We start from the raw sequence: 22,742 nt of genomic DNA on the forward strand, positions 1-22,742 counted from the left end.
GGCCCAGCCCACTGTGCGCAATAGATCCGTGCAGCAGAGCTGGTCTCCAGTCATCCTGGTTGACCCTTGCCACTGGATAAAGGCCTAGCTCTGTCGAGCCTCTGTGGTGGCCGATGTGCAATGGCCACCACACGTTAAAAAAATCCACACACAGGCATCTTCCACCCTTGGAGTTCAGGACTGGAACATCAGGTCCTTTATTGAAACATCTGTGAATTCATGTGGAAGCAAGTCATCCTCGTTCGAGGGACCACCTATAATGATGATGACTGCCGACAGGATGGTCTGTACCCTGGGGGTCTACCTGCCTCTCTTCCACCACATTCCTGGCCCACGGTAACCCTTCTGCTTAGCCAGATTTCCCATGCTTCCCTCCTCTGCTGTTACCATTCACACCTCCTCCGCACCCATCTTTTGTTTTTATTCTGGTCCCATTCCCTATTGCCTCGCACCATCACTCGATCATTCCTGCCTTCCACCCCATCACAGATTTTGTTAATTTCATGCCCCCCACTTTCCCTATCTTTTCCCTTGCTTAAACACTGTTGTATCTCTAACTTCTTCCAATTCTGACGAAGGGTCATCAACCTGAAACATTAACTCTATTTCTCTCTCCACAGATGCTGCCTGATCTGCTGAGTACTTCCAGCATTTTCTGTTTCTAGTTCAGATTTCCAGCATCCGCAGTATTTTGCTTATGATATAAAGATGCAGTATTGCCCATGACACCTTACTATACTGTGAGTTAACACTTTGTCCGAGTCCTGTAATAACACCCAATTGGAAAATCCAAGGCTCATTGGGTCAATTCAGCCCCAATGATGTGTCTTAGAAGAGCAGCCTCTGCACAACGTAATACTCCTGCTCCCAAATCCCATTTATTCCTTATCTCTTACAGGGACATTAGTAATTCTTCTTTTTGTTTGCTCAACCAGCCTACACTAGCAACTGGACTGAGTCAGCCCAACTCACTTAATTCACACCCTTAGAAACTCTTGGGGCACATACTCACTGATCGACCATCTTTCCTGTCAGAAACTGCAGCCCTTGAGTAGACTGGGCCTATATTCTCTAGCGTTTAGAAGAATGAGAGGTGATCTCATTGAAACATACACAATTCTTACAGGGTTTGACAGGGTAGATGCAGGGAGGATGCTTCCTCTGGCTGAGGAGTCTAGAACCAGGGGTTACAGTCTCAGAATAAGGGGTCGGCCATTTAGGACTGAGATGAGGAGAAACTCCTTCACTCGGAGGGTGATGAATCTTTGGAATTATCTACCCAAGAGGGCTGTGGAGGCTCCGTCTTTGAGTATATTCAAGACAGCGATCGATAGATTTTTGGATGTTAAGGGAATCAAGGGATATCAGCCATGATCTCATTGAAGGGTAGAGCAGGCTCGAGGGGCCGAATGGCCTATTTGTTGTGAAGGAGTATGAAAGAACTGTACTCCGTACCTGACTGGGGTGTTTGAGATGGACAGTTCCCTAATCATAACACATGAACCCATTCAAACGACGAGAAAACCGAACACCAGTGTTCAAACTAGGAAAGTGTTCCATTTACCAGCACTGACCCACTTCACAGTCTCAGGCAAAAAATTGACAAAGATGTTTTAAAACAAGGATATTGCTCAAAGTTTAATGCATCTCCTGCTGATTTGAGTTCAGTGTTTTATCTTCTAAAAATACTTCTTATTGTACATAACGTTCATAGTTTCATAGTTGGACATTTACCCATTCTGCATGTAGCTTAATAATTACACTATAAATATTATGCGAAGTTTTTGTGCAAGTTCAGGAGGTACATCCAGTGACCATCAGTAGTGATTGCAGTGTTTACAGTCGGCTGCTGGTTGTGTTCAGAGAGCTCGGCCGACATGCTAGTGAAGAGCAGCCGCCTCCCTTTCGATTATTAGTGCCTCGCCAAGAAGCACCACTCCTGCGACTCATGCCCAGCTTTCAGTCAGCGGTATAAACATTGCCGAGCCTGCCGCAGGTGCCCCACTCGGCGCCGCTGCCTTTCAGGAAGGCGTAGGCGCTTTTGTCCAGGCGGGTAGCGATTTCTCGGCAATGCCGGCGTCTGCCAAGGTGCACTGCCGCTGGGGCGCACCAAGAGGCTTCCGGTCAATACTCGGCGCCCGGGCCGCATTTGGCTTTTACATATTTGGGCAACAACTTGGAATTTAAAGAGAGGAAAACCATCATGAAAACGGTGAGAACACACACAACTGTTGGCAGCAACAGCAAAAAATATTTTAAAACAGTGTTGTCGACTTTGCAGTTATTTCTGGTGGACTGAGAAATCCGATCAACGTGGTCCAGTTTGAAAGAAGTGTTGCAAGTGACTTCAGACCTATCAGGAATGATCAGTGACTGGGTATTGGTCAGGGGGGTCCACCAGTTCAGCTGGCAACAGTCAAAGGCATTGCCACTCAGGAATATAACCCGAAGACTCTGCAATAGACTCTGCAGCACATCCTGCTGTAGAGTCGACAACTGGTTCTTGCGTAAATCCAGCAATTTTAGGGGAAGTTTTTTCAGTGCAGGATGAAGACTTGTGATGGAATTTTCAGACAAGTCCAAGGTCTTCAGGTTGCTGAACATCACTTGTAGGCCAATATCTAACTGGTTGGAAGCCAAGCCATTGTTTCTGAGTGATAGGAATTGCAATGATTTGGCCACATCCTGAAATGTGCTTGCCTCCAAGCTGATTCCAGTATTGGATGATAAATCTAGATGGGTTAATGGCGAGCCAACAAAAGCATTGGCGGGTAGAGTCACCAGTGCACAATTGGATAGATAAAGGCGTTTCAATGATTTGATATGCGCCAACACAGCACAACTTGTGTTTAAAGTCCTTTCCTCATTGTCTAAAGGGTAGGCACAAACAGAGACAATGTTGTGACTAAGATCCACCGTTGTAAGCCGAGGCATCTTAGTAAAGAGATCTGAAGGCAGTGATTGCAATTTGTTGAAGCTGAGGTTAAAGTAGTTTAGCTTCTCCAACCTGCTAATGCTGAAATTTAGATGGGACAATCGGTTTTGACTGAGATCAATCGTTTGAAGAAAGAGAAGAGGATCCTCCTCCGTTAGAGAGAACGTCTTCAAACAGTTCTGGTTGAGTTGAAGAGATGATAATGCCGTCATACCTCGGAGGAACCCGCGAGGAAGATATTGAAATGAATTTCGGTTCATATCCAGAACCTTCAACTCTGGCAGGCTTACAGAAATCATCTCGTCCCAAAGATTGACGGAGGTGATGTTGGTCACATTGCCGACGATTTGGATGAACTGGACCTCAGCAGACGAGTCATTCATCAGATCACCATAAAAACTCATCTCGTTGTCCGAGAGCAACAGCAACTTGAGCTTATTGCGTTTAGGCAAGAGCGGGAAAAATAGCAGTTTGTTACGGGACAGGTCCAGAGTTTCTAGCTGAAATTCAATCTCGCTTTCTCTGGCTAAAAACAGTTCCACAATATTGTGACTGATGTTTAATGTTTTCACTTGGTATAAATTGAAATCCACAATACAGGGGATGTGATTATGAGCCAGGTTCAGCCTGGTTAGACTTCTCAAACCTTCAAACGTCCCACTTTCAATTTCGAAGATATAATTGTTCTCTAAGTTTAGTTCTTGAAGCCGGATAAGACCTTTGAGCGTGCTAGGTTCCAATCTCATGATAAAGTTTCTGGCCAGAGATAGATATTCCAGTGTGGTCAGATTTTGCACAATGCAACTTGTCATGTCTTCACTAAGTCTATTCCCAGATAAGTCCAATCTAGTTAACGCTGAAAGTGTCCTTAGTGCCAAATGAGTCTCGGGATAATGCAAATCAATACGGTTGTTCTTCAGATTTAAGTCTTCCAGGTTCCTGTTGTGTCCAAAGGCCCTGGACTCAATGAGCTCGAGCTGATTCCCACTCAGATTCAGTGTGTGCAGACGCCTGTACATAGAAAGTGATTCCTTGTTAATTGCTTTAATGACGTTTTCGTCAAGAAGGAGTTCCTCTGTTTTGATGGGCAGATCCATTGGCACACGATGCAATCTCCCTCCCTGGCAGAATGCCGTCTTGCCAACCTACAACACACATGGTGAATTTGATATTACTCACAATACTCAAGTTACCACAGAAAACATAGAATGATACAGTTTACAATGAGGCCATTATAGAATCATAGACCCTTACAGCACAGAAGGAGGTCATTTGCCCATCATGCCTTTGCCGGCTCTTTGAAAGAGCTATCCAATTAGTCCCACATTCCACCTTTTTTCCCATAACCTTAATAATGAGTCCTCTTCAAGTACACCGCCCTTTCAGGTAGTGCATTCAGGTAGATTACATAGGATGACATAGGATATACGGCACAGAAACAAGTCATTTGGCCCAAGCAGTCCATGCCGGCATTTATGCTCTCCTCGAGCCTCCTTCCATCTTTCCTCATCTAAAACTATCAGCATAACCCTTTTTTCCCTTCTCCCTCTGTCTAGCCTCCCCTTAAATGCATCTATGCTATTCGCTTCAACCAATCCCTGTAGTAACAAGTTCCACATTCCCACCACTCTCTGGGTAAAGAAGTTTTTTCTGACTTCCTAATTGTTTTTTTTAAACTTCTCTCCTAATCTTTTTGTATTCTCCATAATCATGCACTCCCTGCTGTCTATGTACTTAATGCATACCTCTTTCCTTACACTCAATTGTTCCCTTTTGGCCTTATTCATCCATGGAGTCTCATTAGTGTTTAGTTTGTTCTTTCCTTTTAGCAGAATATATTGTTCCTGCACTCTGTTGAACACAGTTTTAAATGTTTCCCATTGCTGTTCCACATAATTTTTTTGCCAATATTGTTGCCCATTTTATTTTCGCAAGTTCTATTCTCAGCCCCTCAAAATCAGCTTTTCCTTAAACTATTACTTTGGTTTTTGTCATACTAATGTCCTTAATTATCATCTTAAAGCGTATTATATTATGGTCACTATTGCCTAGATGTTCCTCTACTTATCTGCTCTGGTTCATTCCCCATTACTAGGTCCAATAGTGAATCCTCCCTTGTTGGACTTTTGACATATTGGGTTAGACAGGAGTCCTGTACACATTGTAGGAACTCCATTCCCTTATCCCCTTTACCTACCTCTTCTGTTCAATTAATATCCAATGCACAGACAGTTTAACTCATTTTAAATAGGATATTCTCTCACTTTATGGTTAACCATCTTTTTAGATTCATGTTCTATAACTCTATTTATTCCGTTGCCATCAATGGTCTCCTGTACTTTATTCTTTCCAATGCTCTCTTTTCCTGTTTTGTTTATATTTAGGCTGGTTATGTTTCTTGGCGATCTCTCCCTCCATCTTACTAGGTTAAAGCCTTTGCCAAATCCCTATTTACCCTTTCCGCTAGGACACTGGTCCCATCCCGGTTCAGGTGGAGCCTTTCCCATTGATACAGCTCCTTCCTGTTCTAGAATTGGTGCCAGTGTCCCATGAAAATGAACCCCTCTTTCCCACACCAGCCCTTTAGCCACATGTTAATTCTCCTGATCTGCCTGCTTCTATGCCAATTTGCATGCATCTCGGGCAATCCAGAGATTATTACTATTGAGGTCCTGCTTTTTAATTTAGAGCCTAACTCCTGATACTCTTTCAGCAGGACCTCCTCCCTGTTCTTACCTATGTCATTGCACCGAGTAGACAACACACCCTTTGGGATTCGATTTCTTGGCTGCAGAGGATGCAATCTATTCCCCTAATTATACTGTCCCCTATCATTACCACATTTCTATTCTGCTCTCCCCTCCCCTGGACAGCCTTCTGAGCCACGGTGCCTGGTCTGCATTGTGGCTGTCCTCCCTGCAGTCTTTCCCCTTGTCCTCACAGGTAGCGAGTACATCGTACCTTTTGGACAAGACCTCCTTCTCAGCCTCTCCTAAATCCCCGCTACCCAGCTCCCTAACAGTCACACCCTCCCTCTCCTGAACCTGTGCTTTCCTCTGGGGTGTGACTGTATTCTGGATAAAACTATCCAGAAATTCCTCCCTCTCCCTTATGTGTCGGAGTGTCTCCAACTCACACTCCAGCTCAATGACTCTGAGCCGGAGAGATTTGTGATGGAGACATCTCCTGCAGATGTGTTTGCTCGGGACAGTCTCGCTGTCCACAAACTCCCACATACTGCCGTCCAGACACACTACCTGTCCTGCCATATTTCAGTCTAACCTTGTGAAGAAATCTCTTCTCATTTCCCTTTTAGTTATTTTGCCAGTTATTTTAAATCTGTGACCTTTGGTTACCGACCCACTTGCCAGAGGAAACAGTATCACCCTACTTGCTCTATCAGAACCACTCATAATTTTGAACACCTCGATAAGGTCTCCCCTTATCCTTCTCTACTCCAAGGAGAGCAACCCCAGTTTCTCCAATCTCTTCACATAACTGAACTCCCTCTTCCTGGTATCCTCCTGGTAAAGCTCCTCTGTACCCTCTCCAGGGCCTTGACATCCTTCCTAAAGTGTGGTGCCCAGAATTGTCACAATACTCCTAACCAGAGATTTGTAAAGGTTTAGCACGACTTCCTTGTTTTTGTTTTCAAAGTCTCTATTTACAAAGCCAAGTATCCCATACCCTTTATTAACTGACTTATCAACTCACCCTGCCACCTTCAAGGATAAGCACCCTCAGGTCCCTCTACTCTAGCACACCCCGCAAAATAGTACCATTTAGATCATACTGCCTCTCTCCATAGCCCTGCAAGTTTTTTCTTTTCAAGTATTTATTTAATTCCCATTTGAAAGTTACTACTGAATCTGCTTCCACCACCCTTTCAGGCAGCACAATCCAGATCACAACAACTCGCTCCTCCTCATCTCTCCCCCCGATTTTTTGCCAATCATCTTAAATCTGTTTCCTCTGATCATCTTGGTGGTGACATTTGATGGTAACTTCTTGCAATCTGCTGTTTTTGTGGCCAATATTGTGTCCCATTTATCCTTTAAAGATTTATCCAGAGTACGGCACTGTCGGAGGTGCCGTCTTTCAGATAAGAAGTTAAACCGAGGCCCCATCTGCCCTCTCAGATGGACATAAAAGATCCCATGACACTAATTCGAAGAGCAGGGGAGTTATCCACGGTGTCCTGGGCCAATATTTATCCCTCAATCACCATAACAAAAAAAACAGATTATCTGGGTCATTATCACATTGCTGTTTGTGGGAGCTTGCTGTGCACAAATTGTCTGCTGTGTTTCCCACATTACAACAGTGACTACACTCCAAAAGTACTCCATTAGCTGTAAAGCGATGGTTGTGAAAGGCGTTATATAAGTGCAGGTCTTTGGTCTTTCTTTGGTCTCCTGAAGACGCTGGGAAGATGGTGGCCCATCACCCCTTCCCCGGGAGGTGTTCAGCCAGCCGACCGGAATAATTCTGACGGGAAGGTCCACTTTATTTTGAGGGCCGGGACTCACGAGCATTTGGCCAGTGGGCAAAAGGTGCAAACGAGGCCAGAATATGGTAGGCCTCGGGGGCTCTAATCGGGCCTCAGACTGGGGACAGGGTTGAGGTGGAGGTGGTGTGGCGAGGGGGATGTCCATTTCAGCAGTGGCCCAAGTTGTTGCTCTGAGGCTGGGAGCAGCACACCCACTCCCTCCTGCTCCCACACAAATTGCCAAAGAGGGAGTGCAACAAAGATTTACCAATCCCTATGAGGACAGATTGAGTAGATTGGGCTTATATTCTCTAGAGTGTAGAAGAATGAGAGGTGATCTCATTAAAACATATACAATTCTTACAGGGCTTGACAAGGTACATGCAGGGAAGATGTTTCCCCTGGCTGTGGAGTCTGGAACCAGGGGTCACAGTCTCAGAACAAGGGGTCGGCCATTTAGGACTGAGATGACGAGAAACTTCTTCACTCAGAAGGTGGTGAATCTTTGGAATTCTCTACCCCAGAGGGCTGTGGAGGCTCAGTCTTTGAGTATAGTCAAGACAGAGATCAATAGATTTTTGGATATTAAGGGAATCAAGCGATATGGGGATGGTGCAGGAAAGTGGAGTTGAGGTAGAAGATCAGCCATGATCTCATTGAATGGTGGAGCAGGCGCGAGGGGCCAAATGGGCTACTCCTGCTCCTAATTCTTATGTTCTTATGTTTTTATGTTAAATAAACGACAACTCACCTTCTGGGCCCGTCTATGGCTAGATGTCCAGCTGACGCCATACGGAGTGTGAGCCGTGCCCTGTGGACTGGCCTAAAATGCCAATCGGGGAGCAATGTACGTCACGGGACCCTGATTAACTGAGTGCACTCCATTGGGGACCCCCCGCCTCCTCCGGATGGCAAGATGATGCGCCATGGCGTGTCCGGACGGTGGACAAGGATGGCACTGTGGAGATTGTGCAAGTGCAGCCCATATAGGAATACCATCTGCCTCCCAACTCTACAAACCTGTGAGCATACTCACAGGTCATTGCACACTGGGTGTCCAGTGGCAAGCCACTGCTGTTATGCATTTAACATAAAAACATAAGAACATAAGAATTAGGAGCAGGAGTAGCCCATTTGGCCCCTCGAGCCTGCTCCACCATTCAATGAGATCATGGCTGATCTTCTACCTCAACTCCACTTTCCTGCACCATCCCCATATCGCTTGATTCCCTTAATATCCAAAAATCTATTGATCTCTCTCTTGACTATACTCAAAGACTGAGCCTCCACAGCCCTCTGGGGTAGAGAATTCTAAAGATTCACCACCCTCTGAGTGAAGAAGTTTCTCGTCATCTCAGTCCTAAATGGCCGACCCCTTGTTCTGAGACTGTGACCCCTGGTTCCAGACGCCACAGCCAGGGGAAACATCTTCCCTGCATGCATAACAGCAGTGGCTTGCCACTGGACACCCAGTGTGCAATGACCTGTGAGTATGCTCACAGGTTTGTAGAGGTGGGAGGCAGATGGCATTCCTATATGGGCTGCACTTGCACAATCTCCACTTTGCCATCCTCGTCTACCGTCCGGACATGCCATGGCGCACCATCTTGCCATCCGGAGGAGGCGGGGGTCCTCGATAGAGTGCACTCTACGCGGGAGTCCTCCCATTATTTATCGGGGACTTGGCCTGGAGAGTGGTGCATGGAGCAGTCCCGTGCAATAAATTTTAAAGTCGGTTCACGGGCTCCCAGGCCGCTTGCAATTTCTGCGGTCTGGAAGAGTCTGTGTTCCATGTTTTTACTGAATGTACGAGGTTGCAGCCACTGTTTCATTATTTAAAGGGGCTGCTCCTCAATTTCTGGTTGCACTTCAGTCCCACACTCCTGATCTTTGGGCACCCTGTGCGGAGGGGAGCGGGTAGGTCCGAGGGCCTCCTCGTAGGACTGCTCCTGGGCACGGCCAAGGGTGCCATCAGCCGGTCCAGGCAGCGGGCGGTCGAGGGGGTCATTCAGCCTGACTGCCTGCCTCTCTTCCGCGCGTACATCCGCGCCAGGGTGTCCTTGGAGATGGAGCACGCGGTGTCCACCAGTACGCTCGCGGCCTTCCGTGAGAGGTGGGCGTCGGAGGGACTGGAGTGCATTATCACCCCCAGCAACCAAATTTTAATTTGATTTTACATGTTTTAAAGTTTAATTTGTTTATTGCCGGATTTTTAGTGTCCTCCTCCTCTTTTATAGGGGGCACTTGTAAAATTTATGATTTTATTGCCCAAAAAAAATCACAAAAAAAACCAAAAAAAGTCACAAAAAAAACAAAAAAAGGGCAGTTGAACAATGTTTGGAGTGTCCCCCAGATTGGAGGGCACTTGACTTAACTGTTTTATTGTTATCCAACCAAAAGAGTTGTAGAGTTGGGAGGCAGATGGTATTCCTATATGGGCTGCACTTGCACAATCTCCACTTTGTCATCCTCGTCTACCGTCCAGACATGCCATGGCGCACCATCTTGCCATCCGGAGGAGGCGGGGGTCCCCAATGGAGTGCACTCTACACGGGAGTCCTCCCACTTCTTATTGGGGACTTGGCCTGGAGGGTGGTGCACGGAGCAGTCCCGTGCAATCGTTTTTTAAGTCGGATCACAGGCTCCCAGGCCGCCTGCAATTTCTGCGGTCTGGAGGAGTCCGTGTTCCACGTGTATGTTCAGTGTGCAAGGTTGCAGCCCCTGTTCCAATATTTGAAGGGGCTGTTCCTCAAATTCTAGTTGCACTTCAGTCCCACACTCCTGATCTTTGGACACCCTGTGCAGAGGGGAGTGGGCAGGTCAGAAGGCCTCCTCGTAGGACTGCTCCTGGGAATGGCCAAGGGGGCCATTAACTGGTGCAGGCAGCGGGCGGTCGAGGGGGTCGTTCAGCCCGACTGCCTGCCTCACTTCCGCGGTTACATCCGAGCCAGGGTGTCCCTGGAGATGGAGCACGCAGTGTCCACCGGTACGCTCGCGGTCTTCTGCGAGAGTTGGGCACCGGAGGGACTGGAGTGCATCATCACCCCCGGCAACCAAATTTTGATTTGATTTACGGTTCTGGTTAAAAGTTAATTGAGTTAATTGTTGGTTTTAGTGCCCCGCTTTAATCAGGGGGCACTTGATTTACGGTCCTACACAAAATAGTTGTAGAGCTGTTGAGTTGGGAGTGGCTTAGCCAACCATGTGATGTTTACAAGACTCAATAAAACCCCAGCCAGTTGGCTTCAGGAGATTCACAATGAGGCAGGTGGCTGTGAACCTGGTGGATGAACTGTAATGCGTAGTGTGATTGTTGAACCTTTGCGAATAATAATAGTAACTTTTATTTATATAGCGCCTTTAACATAGTAAAACGTCACAAGGCACTTCACAACGGTGTTACAGACCATCAGATAAATTTGACACCAAGGCACAGAAGAAATTAAGGCTTGTTTAAAGTGGTAGGTTTTAACGAGCATCTTAAAGGAGGAAAGAGAGGTAGAGAGGCGTAGAGGTTTAGGGAGGGAGTTCCAGAGCTTAGGGCCCAGGCAGCTGAAGGCATGTCCACCGATGGTTGAGAGTTAAGAGGCCAGAATTTGAGGAACGCAGACATCTTGTGGGGTTGTGAGGCAGAAAACAATGACAGAGATGGGGGGGGGGGTGGGGGCAAGTCCATGGAATGATTTGTAAACAAGGATGAGAATTTTGAAATCAAGGCATTGTTTAACCGGAAGTCAATGTAGGTCAGAAAGCACGGGGTGATGGGTGATCATGACTTGCTGCGAGTTAGGACACAGGCTGCCGAGTTTTGGATGACCTCAAGTTTACACAAGGTAAAATGTGGGAGGCTGGCCAGGAGTGAGTTGGAGTAGTCAAGTCTAGAGATAACAAAGGCATGGATGAGGGTTTCAGCAGCAGAAGAGTTGAGTCAGGGGCGGGAAATGTTATGGAAGTGGAAAAAAGCAGTTTTAGTTATGCCACGGATATATGGCTGGAAACTCATTTCAGGGTCAAATATGACACCTAGGTTGCGAGCAGTCTGGTTCAGCCTCAGACAGATGCTAGGGAGAGGGATAGAGTCAGTGGTTAGGGAACGCAGTTTGTGGCGGGGACCAAAGATAATGGCTTCAGTCTTCCCAATATTTAATTGGAGAAAATTTCTGCTCATCCAGTACTGGATGTCGGACAAGCAATCTGACAATTTAGAGACCAAGCAGGGGTCGAGAGAAGTGGTGGAGAGGTAGAGCTGGGTGTTAACAGTGTACATGTGGAAACTGACTCCGTGTATTCAGATGATATCGCCAAGTGGCAGCATATAGATGAGAAATAGGAGGGGGCCAAGGAGAGATCCTTGGGGGACACCAGAGGTAACAATGGGGAGTGGGAAGAGAAGCCGTTGCAGGAGATTTTCTGTCTACGATTAGAGAGATAAGAATGGAACCAGGCGAGTGCAGACCCACCCAACTAGATGACGGTGGAGAGGCGTTGGAGGAAGATGGTGTGATCAACTGTGTCAAAGGCTGCAGACAGGTCCAGAAGGACGAGGAGGGATAGTTTACCTTTGTCACACTCACAAAGTATGTGATTTGTGAGTTTGATGAGAGCAGTTTCGGTACTGTGGCAGGGGCCAGATTGAAGGGATTCAAACATTGAATTCATGGAAAGATGTTCACGGATTTGGGAGGCAAAAACACGTTGAAGTACTTTGGACAGGAAAAGGGAGGTTGGAGATGAGGTGTTAGCTAGCAAGCAAAGTGGGGTCAAGGGTTGGTTTTTTGAGGAGAGGGGTGATGACGGCAGATTTGCAGGAGAGGGGAACAGTACCTGAGAACAGATGTCGGCTAATATGGGAGCCAAAAAAGGAAGTTGGGTGGTCAGCAGTTTAGTGAGAATAGCTCAAGAAATAAATAAACCAACTAGTTCTTAATAGCAATGTGTTGTTATGAATTCTTAAGCAAAGAACCCATGAAGCAAATACATTACAATTGCGAAGATAGTTACGGCCACTCTGTCAGCCTGAATAGGGCGGTAAGTCATTCTCCACCATTTTGGGGGTGCTGTCACCCTGTTTCCGCCAGGTGCGTGATCTTGAAATGTCCCCCCATTACCTCTTGCTGGTGTATGTGTGAGAAGTGCGACTTTGACGTTGTTTACGGTTTATTTTGTAACCTGCTCTGAGCGGTTTGTGGTCATTCCTGAAGAGAACACACAAAAAAATGGCAGCAAGAGATTGGGGTAAAGGAAGTTGGTCATGGATGGCCTGTGCCATTGTTCATGTTTGGAGGGGGGAGGGCAGAATAAAACTCCTGAATTTAAATAAGCATAACCTTTTTAGTAACACTACACACTGTTGCAGAGGTAGCGCACCAAGAAAGAAAATGTCAGGTTTTAGCATTCTGGTTATGAGTTTTCCCCCACAGGAAGAGTTTGGGAACTTTAAATGTTGTGTTTCAAGGCACAGTGTAGCCATGCAAAGTTTTTTTTAAAAAAGGGGGTAGTCTGAGCTATTAGATCATTAAGGGATGCAAATAAGGTCGTTTTAATGTTGTCAAGTCATAAACCGTAATGTTCGCCTCTGAGTCAGAGGTTGTAGACTCAAGCCCCACTCCAGAGTCTTGTGCACAAAAATCTAGGCTGAAGCTCCAGAGCAGTGCTGAGAGAGTGCTGCACTGTCTTTCGGGTGAGACGTTAAACCGAGGCCCCGTATGCTCTCTCAGGTGGACGTAAAAGATCCCACAGCACTATTTCGAAGAATAGCAGGGGAGTTATCCCCGGTGTCCTGGGCCAATATTTATCCCTCAATCAACATAACAAAAATAGATTATCTGGTCATTATCACATTGCTGTTTGTGGGAGCTTGCTGTGCGCAGATTGGTTACCGCGTTTCCCACATTACAACGGTCACTACACGCCAAAAGTACTTTATTGGCTGTAATGCGCTTTGGGACATCCGATGGTTGTGAAAGGCGCTATATAAATGCAAGTCTTTCTTTTTAAATAAGAAACAATTTGTCAGCTATTCTCAGCAATTGATAAAGACACTCATTGCATTGGACAGTCTTTGATTCCTCGTCTGGTTGTGAGTAGACCCAGGCAGTCAGAGTGATGCTGTGCAGACAGCACAGAAAAGGTGAGCTGAAGGTTAGAACAAAGGGGCGACAGTTTGTGTAACATCAGGGAAGTTAACTCACTGATGTGGCCTGTCTTTTATTTTGTAGTATTACACGAAGATAAGTTGTACTGATTGAATTCAGTGAGTGTGATCATAACTTTTATTCTGTATGATCATTTACTGTTAAATAAAGCAGCTTATCTGTTTGCATCAAACCTCACCTCACCAAGCAGTTTTCTGCACCATCTGCCCTCAGAGAGACTGAACAAGCACACGGGGATCATCTTAACTTTGGAGTCTACAGAGGGGGGACTGGGTACAGCTTTATAGCGGGCGCGGAATCACTATCACCCACTTTACACTAGCGGCCAAATCGATGTTACACCATGTGTGAAAGGCACAAATATCCAGTTCAGGTCAGAAGGACAGGCTGTTCTTACACTCTCAAGTTCTGTTACTGTGCATATAGAATCAGTCCCGGAACTAGAATCAATCCTGGGATGTCCAGGATATAGAATCAATCCCAGGAAGTGGAATCAATTCTGGGAAGCGGAGAGCATGCTTATATTTACCCAGATATTGGTCAGGTAAAGGCGTACTCCGGGACATAGGGAGCAACGGCGCACTTATGAGGATGGTTTGGGAAGCGGAAACCGGGGAAAATTTCTACTGTGAAGAAACAAAAATATAACTATCCCCCTCAAAACGCTCAGCTCAATGTTAATCGCTTTCAGGAGTGCCACAGCTTAAAGCTGCATAATGACTGCGGCCAAACGTACACAAGGACCAAACAACGAGGAGACGGCCACCTCTACAAGTGAGAGCCCTGTACTCCAGCAATGACCGCTGCTTCACTTTAATGTTCATGGCAATCAGTCTTTAGTATGAGGTTTTTTTTAAGCAAACCACAGGGAGGTTGGAGAATGGTTGGGTGTGTCAAAACAGGATGTTCTGTGGGTTTTAGCAGCAGTCATCAAGAGCAAGTGCAGATGATCAAAAGGCAGGCACAGCGTAGTGCACTCCGCGCATGTAATACTTCTCACCCAGGCACTGGCATGTCCTGCACACCTCTCTGAGTGAACGACCATTGCATTGCTTGTGGCTTTTTCACACATGTATTTATATATAGTTTAACGTTCAGTCGATGTAACAGTGAGGTGCTCACTTCAATTCTTCCTTCCCCCAAAATGGTGGTAGTGAACTTGCCTTGTTTGAAATGAGGGGGCTGGTTGGAGAGAATTTTCCTAGCTGCTCACCCCTGCAAAGTGTGGCACTTGCTTCTTGCCATTTCCGCAGGTGATGGGGGATATGGAGTATTAAAATAAAGAAAGATCTACATTTATATAGCACCTTTCACGACCTCAGGACATTCCACATGCTTTACAGCCAGTGAAGTACTTTTGAAGCATAGCCACTATTGTAATGACATAGATATGTATGCTGACCGGCTATTCAACTATGGATGGCATCACACCCCAGATCATTTACGTCCTCAAATGAAATTCACATACAGACACATTCCAGCAGGGGTCACTAGATCACAATTAAGAGCTGGCCGCTGGCTGATTTCCTCCTCTCTGGCCTCAGAGAGTGTTGAGGCCCATTGTATGGCCCCAATTCATTCAGCAGAGATGGCAGCCCTGATTTTAACCTAACACACACACCAGAGCACAATTGGGTCAGACATTCAATTGATAACCTGGATGTAAATCGGGCCTTCGACCTGGAGATGCCTGAAATGCGGCAGGTGGTTTAGGGGTGGGGTTAGGTTAAAATCGGGTTCCGGATATCAAAGCTGGAACCTCAGTACCAAAGATCTGTAATGGTGTGCCACAACAGGAGCTCCCTGCTCCGCTTTGCCCTCAGAACTTACCAGCCTGCAGCTCCCCATGGATCTCACCAAACTAGCTTCGGAATTGCTTCTTCTAGCAAGCATCACCAGTGCCATAAGAATGAAGGAAAGGGACAGGCCGGTGAGTCGCATTCTCACAGTTATACCTAGAAAGAGACAAGAGGTTGGAACATAATCAACCACAACAGTCACCTGTCAAATCAGCTTCTGCTCTAATCAAACCATACTGCAGTACTGTTGCACTGTCGGAGGGGCAGTACTGAGGGAGGGCTGCACTGTCAAAGGGACAGTACGGAGGGAGCGCAGCACTGTCGGAGGGACATCTTTTGGATGAGCGTTAAACCGAGGCCCAGTCGGCCCTCTCAGGTGGATATAAAGGATCCCATGACACTATTTGAAGAAGAGCAAGGAAGTTCACCCATTGTACTAGGCTATATTTATTCCTCAACTAACATCATCAAAACAGACTATCTGGTCATATATCTTATTGCAGTTTGTAGGATCTTGCTGTGGTTCCTACATTACAACAGTGACTCCATTTGAAAAGAACATTTGTTATCATCACTTCTTGACGTCCTGAGGTTATGAAAGGGGCTACATCAGATGTTGGGATCAACGTTCCCTGTCATTTTTTGGACCATGCAGCATTATTAACGGGCTGCTTGAACCATTCAAAAGTCCAAGCATCCAAGTTTTTTTCAATGTAAAAGCTGCTCACCGGCTGCATGGGACCCCTGGAGTGTTGCTTGGCCACGCAGCTTAACAGGAACATTGGTTGGAATGTACTAAAAGCTCAATATTGAGCTGAAATAATTAGGTAATCCTGCCACTTTATAAAGCATTGGTGTGGCCACACGTAGATACCTGTGTACAGTCCTGGTCGCCACAGTACAGAGAGGTTATTGTAACTACTGAGGATGGAGAAGAGAGCAAGCAGAATGAGTAAGGGGGATTATGTAAATTGGCCATGTTCTCATGGGAAAGAGGAGATTGGGAGGTGATATGATTGCTGTTTTTATGATTCTAAAGGGCTTAGATAATGTGGACCATGGTGAGTTGTTTCACCGTGTCCGGAACAGTAGAACCAGAGGACATGACCTGCGCTGGAAGGGGGGTAAATTCAGAATGAATCTACAGAAACATTATTTGAGAGTGAGTCCATGGAACAGGCTCCCGAGGGAGACGGTGAAAGCAGAAAGTATTCATTCAAATGCAAATTAGATAGATTTCTTTCAGTAAATAATATTTTGGGATCCAGTACATGGGTAATTTGAGAGATGACATGGTGAGTGTAGAGTGCTTGTGAGGAACAGGTGACTGTGGACCTGTGGTTCCCAAAGCACTGCACCACTGGGGGCTTCCTCACCTCGTGTCTGGGTCTGTTGTAGACTCATTGATCGATTGATTACTGTGATTGGTCAACAACTCCGTTATAAGATTCTCACACTCACTTATAAGATTCTGTGCGAGCTTGACAGGGTAGATGCAGAGAGGATGTTTCCCCTCATGAGGGAATCTAGAACTAGGGGGCATAGTTTCAGAATAAGGGGCCGCCCATTTAAAACTGATATGAGAAGGAATTTCTTCTCTCAGAGGGTTGTAAATCTGTGGAATTCTCTGCCCCAGAGGGCTGTGGAGACTGGGTCATTGAATATATTTAAGGTGGAGATAGACAGATTTTTGAACGATAAGGGAGTGAACGGCTATGGGGAGAGGGCAGGGAAGTGGAGTTGAGTCCATGAACAGATCAGCCATGATCTTATTGAATGGCGGAGCATGCTCGAGGGGCCAAATGGCCTACTCCTGCTCCTATTTCATATGTTTTTATGTTATCGTTGCATTATGTGACTACATTCTGTTACCATTACACCAAAATCACCAATATCCCAATATCACTGACTGTAGAGAGCTGAACTGAATGGTGCCAGTTCTGCAATGCCATCCAGAGCTTCACCACACCATTACACTGTGAGTACCACAACAACCACATCACACAGCGTGCATCACAACACCAATACTAACATACCAGTGTAGGGTGCAATTCCACAGTGCTCATGCTGAGGCTCTGTAATGTGAGCATCTCTTGGGAGTATTTGATTCAATGTTGGTCAAGATACTAGAAAAGGAATGTACATCACCACAAAGAGTGCAGAGAAGAGGACCTTCTCCATCTGGGAGGATAGACTGGACATTTGGACCTAGGCCTCAGTCTGTGTTGCAATGTATCCTGCCACTGGGAGGTGGGTATGAGTGGTCCAGGATAACTGACCACCTGATTCGGCCCCACCGCCCCCCCCCCCACCTGATTCCATACAGTCATGCCCCACAGCAGTGCAGTTATGATCAGGCGAACACCAGGTCCAGACCTGGTCTCCTTGCTGCACCGCACAGTGATTTGCCTGCATCCGCGTACATACTGAACTCCAGGACATAGTCAACGTATTTACTGGGGCGTACGAAAGCATGGGCCTTACACTAAACATCCATAAGACAAAGATCCTCCACCAGCCTGTCCCCGCCGCACAGCACTGCCCCCCAGTCATCAAGATCCACGTGGACCATTTCCCATACCTCGGGAGCCTCTTATCAAAAGAGCAGACATTGACGATGAGATTCGACACCGCCTCCATTGCGCCAGTACAGCCTTCGGCCGCCTGAGGAAAAGAGTGTTTGAAACTCAAGCCCTCAAAACTGCCACCAAGCTCATGGTCTACAGGGCTGTAGTAATACCCGCCTCCTATATGGCTCAGAGACATGGACCATGTACAGTAGACACCTCAAGTTGCTGGAGAAATACCACCAATGATGTCTCCACAAGATCCTACAAAGCCCTGGAGGACAGACGCACCAACATTAGCGTCCTCAACCAGGCTAACATCCCCAGCATTGAAGCACTGACCACACTCGATCAGCTCCGCTGGGCAGGCCACATTGTTTGCATGCCAGACATGAGACTCCCAAAGTAAGCGTTCTACTCGGAACTCCTTCACGGCAAACGAGCCAAAGGTGGGCAGAGGAAACATTACAAGGACACCCTCAAAGCCTCCCTGATAAAGTGCAAGATCCCCACTGACACCTGGGAGTCCCTGGCCAAAGACCGCCCTAAGTGGAGGAAGTGCATCCGGGAGGGCGCTGAGCACCTCAAGTCTTGTCACCGAGAGCATGCAGAAAGCAAGCGCAGGCAGCGGAAAGAGCGTCCGGCAAACCTGTCCCACCCACCCTTACCCTCACCGACTATCTGTCCTACCTGTGACAGGGACTGTGGCTCTTGTATTGGACTGTTCAGCCACCTAAAAACTCATTTTTAGAGTGGAAGCAAGTCTTCCTCGATTCCAAGGGACTGCCGATGATGATGATAATATGATCATGTGAACAGCAGGTCCAGACCTAGTCTCCTTGCTGTAACGCAAGGTGCCTTGCCTATTCTTGGGATGTGACTGCGGAGAAGAGTTTCACATTAGATCTTGAGGGCCTATGCCCAAAATGTTAAATCCTGGCAGCATTCTACACTGTTCACAGGTTAGTCCGCAGTTTCTGATCTCAATCCATCAGACTCTCATCCTAAAGGATCGCGCACTCCATTTCTCCGCTCGCCTGCCATTCGGCTGGATCCCACAATCGAGCTGAGTGCGTCTCCCTGATGCTTGCACAGATCGCCCAACATCACGCACTGGGCAACAGGTCCGATCCCACCTTGGGGAACCCACAGCGCTCGCTGGGAATGCCCGCACCAGTTAACCCCAAGCCTCCGCTTGCCTCGGTCGGCAGCACTCTCACCGCGGAGTTAAAGATTGTCGGGTCAAACCCCACTCACTCCAGGACTCGAACTCACAATGCAGGCCCACCCTCCAGTGTAACACTCAAGGAGTGCTGCACTGCTTTCGGATCAGACATGAAACCAAGGACCCATATTTACATACAAGATCCCAAGCTCGTTCTCCTGGTATTCTGACCAACATACCTCCCTCAACTAATGCCACCAAAAACTAATTCTCTGATCATTTATTTCATTGCTGTTTGTGGGACCTTGTTGTGCAAAAATCCGTTGTTTGCTCACAGAACAACAGTTACCGCAAAAGCAATTCTGCCGCACTCTGGGATGTCCCGAGGTTGTGACAGCAGCAATAAACACGTAAATCCCGCGGTCCCTTTAAGGTGTGTACACGAATCACGCTGTCCCTTTAAGATAGGAGCAGGGACTGTCCCTTTAAGGTGCCTGCAGTCATTACCCCCACAAGTGTTGCAGAAAGCGAGCGGCATCCCGCGACAGCCGGGAGAGAGCTGCAACTTACCGGCCCGCAGCCGCAGGGAGCAGCGAACACAGCCTGCGGGCATGTCCGGGACTCCGGGGCTCCGGGGAGAGCCTGTCTGCCGATCCACCCCCTCACTCACCGGGACCCACAGCCGCAGCGCTGCCGGGGCTCGGCTTCAACATCGTAACTCAACCCATCGGTCCTTAAAGTCACAGCTCCGGAAGATGCAACGGAAACGTAGTCACATGGAGAGAGACCGAGAGCAGCTTGTGTCAGTTAGTCAGTGATCCAGGGATCAAAACACTTGAACTCGCAGAGAAAGTGCCGCAAACCCTAAACTGGACTCTGCCCCAAACTCTAAACTCTGCTCCAGACCTCAAACTCTGCCCCAGACCTCAAACTCAGACCCTAAACTCTGCCCCAGACCCTAAACTCTGCACCAGACCTTAAACTCTGCCCCAGACCTCAAACTCTGCCCCAGACCCTAAACTCTGCACCAGACCTTAAACTCTGCCCCAGACCTCAAACTCAGACCCTAAACTCTGCCCCAGATCTCAAACTCTGCCCCAGACCCTAAACTCTGCACCAGACCTCAAACTCTGCCCCAGACCCTAAACTCTGCCCCAGACCCTAAACTCTGCCCCAGACCCCAAACTCTGCACCAGACCTCACACTCTGCCCCAAACTCTAAACTCTGCCCCAGACCCCAAACTCTGCACCAGACCTCACACTCTGCCCCAAACTCTAAACTCTGCCCCAGACCCTAAACTCTGCACCAGACCTTAAACTCTGCCCCAGACCTCAAACTCTGCCCCAGACCCTAAACTCTGCACCAGACCTTAAACTCTGCCCCAGACCTCAAACGCAGACCCTAAACTCTGCCCCAGATCTCAAACTCTGCCCCAGACCCTAAACTCTGCACCAGACCTCAAACTCTGTCCCAGACCCTAAACTCTGCCCCAGACCCTAAACTCTGCCCCAGACCCCAAACTCTGCACCAGACCTCACACTCTGCCCCAAACTCTAAACTCTGCCCCAGACCCCAAACTCTGCACCAGACCCTAAACTCTGCCCCAGACCCTAAACTCTACACCAGACCCTAAACTCTGCACAAGACCTCACACTCTGCACCAGACCCTAAACTCTGCCCCAGACCCTAAACTCTGCCCCAGACCCTAAACTCTGCACCAGACCCTAAACTCTGCACCAGACCTCACACTCTGCACCAGACCCTAAACTCTGCCCCAGACCCTAAACTCTGCACCAGACCTCACACTCTGCACCAGACCCTAAACTCTGCCCCAGACCCTAAACTCTGCACCAGACCTCACACTCTGCACCAGACCCTAAACTCTGCCCCCGACCCTAAACTCTGCACCAGACCTCACACTCTGCACCAGACCCTAAACTCTGCACAAGACCTCACACTCTGCACCAGACCCTAAACTCTGCCCCAGACCCTAAACTCTGCACCAGACCTCACACTCTGCACTAGACCCTAAACTCTGCCCCAGACCCTAAACTCTGCACCAGACCTCACACTCTGCACCAGACCCTAAACTCTGCCCCAGACCCTAAACTCTGCACCAGACCTCACACTCTGCACCAGACCCTAAACTCTGCCCCAGACCCTAAACTCTGCACCAGACCTCACACTCTGCACCAGACCCTAAACTCTGCCCCCGACCCTAAACTCTGCACCAGACCTCACACTCTGCACCAGACCCTAAACTCTGCCCCAGACCCTAAACTCTGCACCAGACCTCACACTCTGCACCAGACCCTAAACTCTGCTCCAGACCCTAAACTAGATTCTGCAACAAACTCTCCCTAAATTTAACTATACATTTTCTGGATCCCCAATCAGTGGATTCCATTGGCCAGATATCCATTGCAGGATACCATCATCCCTGTGCTCACTGACCTACATTGGCTCCCAGTTAAGCAACAGCTTGATTTCAAAATTCTCATCCTTATTTTCAAATCTCTGCGGAGGGCCTCGCCTCTCCCTATTTCTGTAATCTCCTCCAGCCCCACAACCCCCTACCCCCCCCCCCCCCGAGAAATCTGCACTCCTCTAATTCTGCCCTTTTGAGCATCCCTGATTATAATCACTCTACCACTGGTGACCGTGCCTTCTGTTGTTTGGGCCCCAAGCTCTGGAACTCCCTGCCTAAACCTCTCCACCTCCCCTCCTCTCTTTCCTCCTTCAAGATGCCCCTTAAAACCTACCTCTTTGACCAAGCTTTTGGTCATCAGTGGATTCCCATAGGTCTGACGCCCATTGCTGGATCACTGCTCGATTTGTACTGCACAGGATCTGGCTGTTTTTTTGAGCAGCCCGAATGCGCTTCCTCACAAAATAGTCACAAGTTTCATTGCGACATTTAAGTGCACGGGGAAACCAGTGTGTGCCCATTTTATCGCTGAATGCACTCAGTTCATCCCTGGGAAATGATCAACGTAGGTTAGATATAAAGTAGCTCCTTTATGGGAGAACCAGCTGATCATGTTCCAACGTGGATCCTAACGGTAGATTTCTATGAGATGGGTTGTTGTTCCTTTTTTTGAATATTTGTCGTACTTTGACAGCCGTACTGTTGTTTTCCACAATTAAAATTCAGAGCTCTGAGAATTCCCTCCAGATATTCCTCTTTATGTATTCTTTGGAGGAGAAAGGAGAGATGTGAGGAGGGTTTGATTGCACCAGAGGTGAGCTGCCCTTAACCACAAAGGTGCACCTACCTGGCAATGTCCAAGGGAAACCGCTCCACCTCACCAGACACTACAGGGGATGTCAGCAACGCCAGTCAAACCACAGGACATCAATTTATCAAGCAGGGCACCAATGACTCATTTCACAGAGGAAATACTTTCATCACTTTACCCCTGGACAAGCAGCAGCCGAATGAGAGGGGACTGCGATCGTTCCAACATTATTGATAGCAGTGCTGAGGGAGTGCTGCACTGTCGAAGGTGCCGTACTTCAAATGAGATGAGTCGTCTGCCCCCTCAGGTGGATGTAAAAGATTCTATGGCACTATTTTGAAGAAGAGCAGGGGAGTTAATCCCGGTGTCCTGGCCAATATTTATCCCTCAAT

At 47.6% G+C, this 22,742-nt stretch overlaps 1 protein-coding gene across 1 annotated transcript; it reads right to left on the minus strand.

Annotated features, from left to right (window-relative positions):
* Positions 1-1,625: 1,625 nt before the first annotated feature.
* On the minus strand, positions 1,626-15,474 carry LOC139265248 (transforming growth factor beta activator LRRC33-like). Its single transcript, XM_070882183.1, has 2 exons — positions 15,410-15,474; positions 1,626-4,080 (listed from the first exon to the last, which is right to left on the minus strand). Exons 1-2 carry the CDS (start codon positions 15,470-15,472, stop codon positions 2,125-2,127), a joined length of 2,019 nt encoding a protein of 672 aa, XP_070738284.1. The 5' UTR covers positions 15,473-15,474; the 3' UTR covers positions 1,626-2,124.
* Positions 15,475-22,742: the final 7,268 nt, after the last annotated feature.

This window comes from Pristiophorus japonicus, chromosome 6, assembly GCF_044704955.1.
Source record: "Pristiophorus japonicus isolate sPriJap1 chromosome 6, sPriJap1.hap1, whole genome shotgun sequence".
In the NCBI taxonomy this organism is placed as follows: Eukaryota; Metazoa; Chordata; class Chondrichthyes; family Pristiophoridae; genus Pristiophorus; species Pristiophorus japonicus.

Coding starts and splice junctions, on each gene's coding strand:
- LOC139265248 (XM_070882183.1), bottom strand. CDS start 15,472: ATGCTTGCTAGAAGAAGCAATTCCGAAGCTAGTTTGGTGAGATCCATG. Junction 4,081..15,409: donor CCATGGGGAGCTGCAGGCTG/GTAAGTTCTGAG, acceptor TGTGTGTTGTAG/GTTGGCAAGACGGCATTCTG.